Consider the following 10,211-nt stretch of genomic DNA (forward strand, 5'->3'; position numbering starts at 1 on the left):
TTATGTCCTTTGTAAGGACAAGTTCAAGGTAGGCATTTCACTCTATGTCCTTGATAAGAATTTCGCTCCACCTTGGCAAGGACAAGACTTGGAGGTTTCATTGTAGAACCTCTATAAGGACATGAATCAATTTCGCTCTAGGACCTTAGGAAGGACAAGACTCTCCAAATTCGCTCTTGACCCTTAGCAAGGTACGAGAGCTAAATGTAAAATTTCGCCCTAAGTCCTTAGAGAGGTACATGATCTCAAATAACCTTAAACTCAATTCTTCACTTTCCTTCACTCTACTAGATCATATCCCAAATCTTCACAAAACATGTTAACTTTTACCCTTCAAGAATGCTCAAGGAAGGAAATCACTCTAATCTTGAGGCAAAGGACGGGTCTAAGGCAAGTTTGCTCCAGCAAGGGACATGACCCTATGTAGACACTTCATTCAATCTCTCCCCTTGCCTATACTTCATTCATCCAAACTTCCAATTCTTAAGTCACTTCAATGTCTATGTCAAATTAATCTTCAAAAGTGACCCTAGGGAAGACTCCTCATTCAATCCCTTTCCACCTGAATTGATGAATTCTCTGGCTACTCAAGAAATTATATCCCTTCAATGCAAATATTAATAGCAAGGACTTTAAGACAACCGAGGACTAAGCAAAAAGGACTAATCCTATAAAGCGAAAAGTGGGGGTCCCCATTTGCAATGGGGTGATGTGTGAATACCTCACAGTACAACCTATCCAATATGAATATAAAAAACCAAAAAGTATAAAATCTTCATTCTTTAAATATTCCAATATAAAGTTTTGTGTTCCTTGCAGATATCTCAAAACTCAATAGATTCCAACTACATGAGATATGTGTGAGAGTCACTCAAGGACTCAAGCTCCCAAGGTCACCTACAAAAACCAAATTAACCTTCTACAAGAAAGGGAAAAACAAAGAGCATAAGTTTTCAATAATGGATGCAAAATATACTGTATCATTATGATCAATGATATGCGTATTCAATCTAGGAATTGTTTGGAGTTCAAAAGTTGTTGAAAATAAGATGATCTATGATGAATATAGTAAAAGGTTTGAGATCATCAAAATATATTCCTCTAAAGAGTTTATGCAAGATTGGAATGTTCTTCTTGGTAGTTTTCAGGGGATCAACAAGATTATGTTTCGAATAGTTGGCGCTACAAACCTTGGGACCCAAGAAATTACATGATGAGTACATTGAATGGATTACTCCATATTGTGATACAGTTTGACATACCTTGTGAGTACAATGACAACAAGCAAGGAGTATGTGTTGAGGCACTCTACAAACTTATTTGGGATCCTGTTATTCACATGAAGATCTAAGATTGCTTTTAGGCAAGTGATGCAGCCATGATTCGGAGGGTCCTCAAAGAGAACAATCCAGATCATGCAGCAAGAGTAACACAACGGAAGCAACAACACAACACAGAGAAAATGCAAGATCAAGCATCCGCAACATCATAGATTCCTCACAAACTTGCCGGCAACATTCGGTAAACATACAAGCTGACAGACCTAAAACAGAATACCTTCTAGATTACAATCCATCCGGACCTTCAAGAGGTATCCAAAATACATAACATGAAATCGTCCTCATACAATCTTTCGCTCTCCTCTAAGGATCAAGTACAACAACATATATAGCATCCGAAACACATCCGGGTCGGCCACAAAAGATTACATTCTCCAAGACAGGAAAATGAAACGTGTAAAATAGGCTAGACTCAAAGTGTGAAGATCTCCTCCGCCAAAGCCAAGAATGAAACGCGAACCACCAAGGAAGGTTGGCCAAGGGCCTAAGAACATCATGTGTGGTGCCAATCCGATCCGCAAGTCAAGAAATCACTCTGCAAGGGAAGAAATCTCCAACTAGCCATTAAGCTCAAACTACTCGGGAACCAAGATCAGACAATCTGGAAGCGATAACTTGTTGGAAAAGAGTCCAAAAGAACTCAAAATCTAGAACAAGTCTGGAAGCCAAAAATCTGATCCACAACGAAAAATGAACAACTACCGAAAAATGCTGGAAGAAACATAGAAACAGAACAAGAACAAGATTGAAAAACAAATATTTTGGTTGATGCAAGATTGCTCGTCGACCGGGGATGCTCCTGCATCAGCAAGCCCTTTCTAGAAAGGGGAGATTGTAATAACCCTCCCGAGAAAGCATTCAACGATAACCTAGTATATACTATCCATTGCTCAAAAGATACAATAATTTACTAAAGCCAATGAAATCATAGTCGCTGAAATGAGTAATAAGAGATGAATTCTTAAAGAATACATATGTAACTCGATTATATTGAAGAGATATTGATAGTAGCACTTGCTCTTTGAAAAGGCAATGACTATGTATTTAAGAAGATATTCAAAGAGAATTGTTTTAATATTTTGTTTCAGACTGAAGGCACTCAAGTGAGGCATAACGGGCTGAGGGAAGGTGGTATTGATCCACCCGTCTACAAGGCTGAGGCACATGAACAAAGAGCAACCCAACAGAAACAGCTCAAGTGAAACAGCAGCCGCACAAGGATTCAATCGGAAATAGCTATCCAATTGAGGCATAGCCTCTCATACCCTCTTCTCATGAATATATAGTCTTAAATCTGAGACAGCGATTGCTTATACTCCATTCATATTCAAGACACTTATTATATCAGATTTCATTTACAATAATTCCATACTTAATGATAATATGTCTACTGATATATACATACAATCAATCATCATAACCATCATCAAGATAAAACTGTGTTCTTAAGCAAGTCGAAGGTAACATCATAGTATTGATTTCAAGTTATAGTTGTTATCATACTCTATCCATTGGGGGCAAAAATTCTGAGTATCTCTATAAGGGGACATTATATAAAAGTATTTGTTGACTCAACTTTAGCATCTCTATTAATCATTTCTTCACGTTGCAATTGTAGATTCAAGGTTGCCAATTTTCCACTTAATGTAAGTGGTTTTAAAATTCCCTTTTGAATGAATTTGGCAAGCTATTAAGTTTGCAGAAATGAGATCCTTATCAGCAATGGTCTCACTTGAATTAATAGGACTATTTGAAAATAACTTTGAGCTTTGAGAGATGTTCAGTTACCTATTCATTTATTCTTAATTTGTGTAATTGAGTTCGAAGCATGTGTGGTCTAACATCATTATTATGCTCAAAGATTGGGGTAATTGCATCCCATGCTTCATTTGGTGCCGTTCCACACATTTTCTATCATTGTACCACCAATAGACAAGTTTATCAAGGCCAATGCTTGACATAATTTCTTATTGTTCTTAAATGAACATTTGTGGGATGTCTTTTTATAATTCCATTAACAATGGAGTTGAGGTTTGACAAAAGAAAAAATAACTTTCATCGAATGATGGCATTCTTTGTAGTTTTCAGCACTAGTCAACTTAGTGGACATGGCACCCAATATATTATTTTTTATAATGCAAAACTTATTTAAAAATTAAAAATTAATAAATACTAAACCGCCAAAAATAATTTTTCTATATTATATCAAGATAGACTTTAATAATAATATTTGCACAAGCTTCGCTTTTGTTTAATATTTATTACTATCAAAACTATATATTTCAATCTATGGCTTTTCTTTATTAAAGTCACAAATTATTTCCTTCAATTACAAGTATATATTAGTGCTACTCACTTTAACACAAAATATGTTGTAGAAAAGAAAAAGAAAAATTCACAGGTTTTTCATTTTAGCAATGATCTAACAATCAACACTACTTGATCTAATGCCATTTGAATAGATTTGTTCTCTGTCTAATTTATGAATCTAAAGATCATTTAGATATGTAAAATATTTGAACAAGATATGTGTCTACTTGACAGCTGTGTCTTCATGTTTTTGATTAAGGGTAACACTAATTCTTTTTTTATCCAGACCCTTGAACAACTAGAAAGCTAAGCATTAAATCACAGTATATCGTCTTCATATTAAAAGATGCTTACACAAACGTGGTTAAATAAAATTTATATTTCAGGCAGTGTAGCCTCTTGACTAAAAGACAGTAATGCAACATTTATTGTTCAATAAAATCTTATCGATCATTTTAAATGTAAACTCAGTGTAGGTGAATAAACTCTTAATTTTAAAAACCCTTTCGTTTCTAGTCTTTCACTCACTTTTGGCTAATAATTCTGCATACTTTCTTTAGTTTTTTTTTTTTAATTCTTCTTTTACTGTGAGTGTTTCTGAATTCCATTAATTTGTCCTTTTAACTTTGATTTTCTTCTCTATTCAGAAAGGCCTTGTTTCATATATCAAAAGGTACGCTTCCAAAAACGCCAAGACTGAAGATTTATGGGGTGTCCTCTCAGAGGAATTGGGAGAAACTGTGAAAGAGATAATGAACTCTTGGACAAAGCAGAAGGGATATCCGGTGGTTATTGCAAAGCTCACGGATGATGGTTTGAAGTTAGAGCAGGTCTGGTTGATTCGGTTGTGCTCTTACCATGTTATTTGCTAATGATTTTGTATATGAAGGCATTGGATTTTTGTATTTTGTGTGAGCCCTAAACAGCTTAACTTACGGAAAATTATGTTTTCTAACAGAGTTTTGTGTTGTTTTTGCTAATATTTGATAAATTGCAGAGTCAAAATAATAGAAAGAAACTAAAATTCTAAAATATAAGTCTGAAGTATCGCTATCTTTGTGGCATGGATTTGGGCAATTATCTTGCTTATTGGCTTGGTAATCCTCTTCTAACCAGTGCACCACTATCTTTTGATACAGCCAATGTCTGAATTTGGCAGAAAAATTTGTATTTCATCACCAGCCTAATTGAAAACTTCATCAATAAACTCATAAATTTTATATGAGGAAAAAGATAGCAGGAGCTTTTGGAGGCATTTTAGGCCATGTAAACTTCCTGGCCCATGGACACACAATCTTGATCTGCATTCTGTTATAGTTTTATAAGCCCTCAAAATTTCATGTATAGTCTGTCTGGTTCTTCGGGCCCTTTTGATTCAAATGCAAAAGATGGGTGTTCAGCCTGGAAAGATTTCTGCACCAAGAATAAGATGGTTGGGGCTGTCCAATGCTGCTTAAGAGTATTTTGGTTTGTTCTGCTTTGGTTCTTGGGTGGTTTTCTCATTTGATCATGTTTTTAGAACCTCTGCACCAAGAATAAGATGGCTGGGGCTGTCCAATGTTTCTTAGAGTATTTTGGTTTGTTCTGCTTTGATTCTTGGGTGGCTTATTCATCGAATCATTGATGGTTGGGGCTGTCCAATGCTTCTTAGAGTATTTTGATTTGTTCTGCTTTGATTCTTGGGTGGTTTTCCCATTTGGTCATGTTTTTAGAACCTTTTCTAATTGTTTGTTGATGTAGTGCATATTTTGTGTTGTTAGTTCCATATAATTACTCATTGTTTCATTGTTTGATGTAGGAGCATCTTTGGATGTGAGAGCAATCTTGCATCAACCAAAAACATTTATTTTAATTTTTACTATAGTTTAGTTTTAAATGTTTTGGAGAATAAATTTTTGTAACAAGGCCTAAAATATTTGATAAATTATTTGACCAAATCCTAAGGTTTTAGCTTGAATAGGAGAGTGATACATGTCAACAGCCTCTTCATAACATATTCTTGGAATCTTCCACTTTGATCGTGGGTGGTGGTGGTTATAGGAGAGTAATTATTTTAAAATATTACATTTACCATTTACAAGTGTGTGTCTTCATACGTTAGATTCCAAAGGACACTTGGTAATGCATGTCTTACAACAGATTCTTGTGGAGTTATGGAACTGTCATAGTTGACCTGTTTGATTGGTTGTTAGTGGTGGTGGCTATGTGTAACATAAATGGAGCTTTTTGTATTTTATTTATTATCTTATGGTGGCATCCTTACTTGGACATGGTATTTGGGAAAAATATGATTTTACATTGATAATTTATGCTATTTATCATCGGTGGAAGTTGAGGTGGACTTGTGTAAAATTATGACAGCATTTAATGCAAGATTTAAATGATTTTTGGAGGGATTTTCAATGTCAACTTGGGATTTGGTTGGGTGACCCATAATGGGCTGTGGTATCCATAGGGGGGTTATTCATGGCATTACATTTCATAAAATTGAAGATGAGAGTTGAAGGTTTCAATTTGACAGTTGCAGGTTGAGTTTTGTAGATGAAAGACAAAGAATGGAGTGTAGCTGTAACTCAAGTGTGGGTTATTCATGGCATTACATTTCATAAAATTGAAGATGAGAGTTGAAGGTTTCAATTTGACAGTTGCAGGTTGAGTTTTGTAAATTGAAGGACTAAGAATGGAGTGTAGCTGTAACTCAAGTGTGGGATGAAATTCTCATAGTTTCCTCTTTGCTTATTTTCTGATTTATATCAGATTGGAGATTTTTTATTTTATGCCCATGTGGTTATGTGATGGTGATTCAAAATAGCTATGTATTTGGCAAGGTAAATTGTAGCAAAAATCAGAGAGGAAGGAGAGATTTTCTCTTGATTGTTCTTGTTTGTAGGTGGACTGATTTTGTATCAGATTTATGTCAGATTTGAGGGTGTTTGTAATGTGAATGGGGCTACCATGCATTTTACTATTTCAGATTTGCATTGTATTTCCAGTTTCAAGAGTACTTGAATAGAAAGCAAGAGCATAGTCTCGCAGTTTTTATGTCTATTCCTTTGCATTTCCGAGTTGCTTATGTGTTTGAACCCATCATGGTTTTGAAAATTCATATTTAAGTCAAATCATTTCAGTGGTTTGCATATGTTGTAAGATAGGAAAGTTTCCTTACATCATTGTTCATTGAATTTCATTATCTTATCTTTCTCATTTTGTAAAAGAATTTGAGCCCTTTCAAAAACTCATCTTTATTAATAATAAAAAGATTGTTTACAAATAAATAATACATTATATTCTATGAAAGCTACTTCAAGAATGTGAATTTTATTATTAGTAAATTTAGTTTAACATGTGTTCCCATTGCTTTCATATGCAGACCCAGTATTTGTCAAGTGGTGCACGTGGGTATGGACAATGGGTTGTGCCAATCACTTTATGCTATGGTTCATATGAAGTTCGAAAGAATGCACTCTTGCATGGAAAGGTTGAAGATGTCAGTCTTTCAGATTTCAAATTAACGGAGGCAAGTTCCCAATCTAGTTGGATAAAGCTAAACGTTGGACAGACTGCCTTTTATCGTGTGCAATATGATGACATACTTGCAACAAGACTAAGGTCTGCAGTAACAGCAGGACAGTTGGATGCTGCTGATAAATTTGGTAAGAACTAACATATGTTCATGAGAAGACATTGGCATTATTAAATTGCATTCAAACTGGGAAATAGGCAATCAATAAGAACTTGTGCCACTGATATGTTGTCAGGAATATTGGATGACACTTGTGCTATTGGTTTGTTGTCAGGACTACTGGATGACACTTACGCACTATGCCATGCCTGTAAGCAGCCACTATCAGCATTAATTTCTCTGGTGGATGTTTACAGGCAAGAGTTGGATTATACTGTGCTGTTATGCCTAATCAATGTAAGTATTTCTATCTGTAAGTGGATTGAGATTTCCATAGTTAAACATTTTCCATAATATAACTGGATACAACTGTGTTCCCATTTTTCTTCCAATGTTTCAAGTTTCCTCGGAGACCCTTCATCAGGGAATTTTGAAATTTCTATCTATGAATTGTAATCTGGAACATGGACACTTTATCGAGTAATCAAGTTTTTTGGTATGTTCAATGGATTGTTTATGTTGCAGGTTGGTTATGAAGTTTCAAGGGTGGTAAGTGATGCTATTCCGGATTCTGCTGATTATTTCAAGTTGTTTGTAAAGAACCTTCTTCAGTTTGCAGCCAAGTAAGTTGGATTCAATTTTTTTTTATCGTATCCTTATCTTCAATTCATGAATGGTGATTTTAGAGGTCGAGAAATCTATTTCTTTGCCTTTAAGAAGAGGTTCAAAATTGCTTTTGTTTTTTGTGGAGGTAGAATATTTATTGGTGTGCTTTATCAATGGAGGAGGGGGAAGAAGAACACGGAAGGATTGAATAGGATATTCATTTCTTTATTAGTAAATAAGCAAGGGCCTTGATTGTTCCTACTTCATTGGGACACTTTCTGAAGCAATGCATGCTTCTTGTTAAAAATAGAGTAACATGATGTAATGAAATATGAATACATATGTTGGAATTTCATTTGAGATTTTTCAGTTATGCTATCATGAGGAGACTGGTGGCTAATGAAATGGCTTCTTCAGTGTATCAAGATCAATTTAATCATTTATGTTCTTTTGGTCATTTTGTAATTCACTTCCTGGGTATACAGTAAACTTGGATGGGATCCTACTCCCAGTGAGAGTCACTTGGATGCAATGTTAAGGGACCAGATACTGACAGCTTTGGCTGAGTTTGAGCATGAAGAAACTTTAGACGAAGCTTTAAGAAGATACAAAATTTTCTTGAATGACAGAAGCACACAGATTCTGCCTGCAGACATCAGAAAGGTTGAGCTATGATTCTCACTGTTATTGTTCAAATTCGGGAAGTTCTGGTTATGAAACTTTATTATTATGATTTTTTTGGAGGCTGCATATACTGCTGTTATGAAAGATTGCACAGCTTCAGATAAATCTGGATATGAATCCTTATTAAATGTTTATAAGGAGACAGATCTAAGTCAGGAAAAGGTTCGGATTCTAGGTAAGTAAATTGTTATATGGTGGTTCAATTAATTGTCTGTAAACTTCAAACATTTAATCTTAGGAAACTCTGTCATAAACTGCAGGTTCACTTGCTTCATCAACAGATCCTTCTATTGTTCATGAAGCTCTAGATTTCAGTTTGTCATCTCAGGTATGGCTCACAAATGGCTATGCTGAATAAAAATAAATTAATCTAATGTCTAAATTCTTAGCTTCCTTGTGAAACTAGTCCATAGTATGCCATCTGAGATGACTTTTATTTGTCAAATTGAGAATGAAATTACTTTAATTTTATTTTCTTCGAGGTGCGGAAACAAGATGCAGTGTTTGTAATATCTGGAATTAGCAGAGAAGGGCGTGAAGCTACATGGATTTGGTTAAAGGTAATGGTTCATATTCAGGAGTCAAAAATATAAAATCTTAACAGGACGACTTATTTTATATCAAACTGATTTAAGATGGGCTTATTTTATGCAGGAAAATTGGGATTTAATCTGCGAACGTTGGGGTTCAGGACATCTGATGAATCGGTTTATCTCGAGTGCTGTATCTGGGGTTTGTTCCTCAACAAATTCACTTTAAATATTCTTTCTCTGTTTCTTCTAAAGATATTTCAAAACAGAGTACTGAAGCAGGTCTAATTTACATTTTTTTCTTACTTTCAGTTTACAAGTGAGGAGAAGGCAGATGAAATACAGGCATTTTTTTCATCTCGGATGCTGCCATCTATACAACGCACAGTTGGCCAAAGTATTGAAACTGTTCGTACTAATGCTCAATGGGTGAAGAGTATAAGGCAAGAAAAAGGTCTAAAGGAACTACTGCAGACAGTAGGCAGTAACAGTCGAAAGAATTGAGATTACAGATTCCATTTGAGACTAATGGGACTGAAAATGGGTTTCATGTAATTTATTTTACAGAGGTGAGCTTGAAAGGTAGCAATTCAAATAGTGCATATTTTGATTCTGAAAACCATATACATAGGTGAAGGAATTCCTTATAGCCTTTTATTATATCGTCACACCATATGTTGTCTTTGTGGAACTTTATTGCCCTGGTTTAAACTAGATGAGAAAACTACTCACTATAAATGATTTATATTTGTAAAATATATTAATCATAAATTACTTATATTATTCAAGATTTTGAATATAAATGATTTATATTTGTATGCTAGAATATGGTTGAAGGTGTAATTCATTTGATTCATGGATTCATTTGAAACCATTCAACTTCACTAGTAGACCAAGTGCCTATTGACTTGATATTTTTTCAAAATTATGGTAGAATGATTATTATTATTATACATTTTAAAAGGTTTAAAAGGGAAAGAAGTAAATTTAAATTGTTTTATAAATTTCAGGTGGGCTTATTTGAAACCATTCAACTTCACGAGTAGACCAAAGGCTCATTGACTTAGTGATATTTTTTCAAAATTATGATAAGATGATTATTATACTACATTTTAAAAG

The 10,211-nt window shown here is 34.6% G+C and overlaps 1 protein-coding gene across 1 annotated transcript in view; it reads left to right on the forward strand.

Annotated features, from left to right (window-relative positions):
* LOC131061913 (aminopeptidase M1) overlaps positions 1-9,982 on the forward strand; it is a 261,597-nt gene extending 251,615 nt beyond the window's left edge. Inside the window, exons 12-21 of the mRNA XM_057995764.2 lie at positions 4,298-4,480; positions 7,021-7,303; positions 7,448-7,569; positions 7,798-7,895; positions 8,364-8,541; positions 8,623-8,737; positions 8,823-8,890; positions 9,045-9,122; positions 9,217-9,294; positions 9,405-9,982. Coding sequence (XP_057851747.2) covers positions 4,298-4,480; positions 7,021-7,303; positions 7,448-7,569; positions 7,798-7,895; positions 8,364-8,541; positions 8,623-8,737; positions 8,823-8,890; positions 9,045-9,122; positions 9,217-9,294; positions 9,405-9,596 — 1,395 coding nt within the window. The 3' untranslated portion in view covers positions 9,597-9,982. The remainder of the gene's footprint in view (positions 1-4,297; positions 4,481-7,020; positions 7,304-7,447; positions 7,570-7,797; positions 7,896-8,363; positions 8,542-8,622; positions 8,738-8,822; positions 8,891-9,044; positions 9,123-9,216; positions 9,295-9,404) is intronic.
* The last annotated feature ends 229 nt before the right edge of the window (positions 9,983-10,211 follow it).

Source organism: Cryptomeria japonica, chromosome 9 (assembly GCF_030272615.1).
Source record: "Cryptomeria japonica chromosome 9, Sugi_1.0, whole genome shotgun sequence".
In the NCBI taxonomy this organism is placed as follows: Eukaryota; Viridiplantae; Streptophyta; class Pinopsida; order Cupressales; family Cupressaceae; genus Cryptomeria; species Cryptomeria japonica.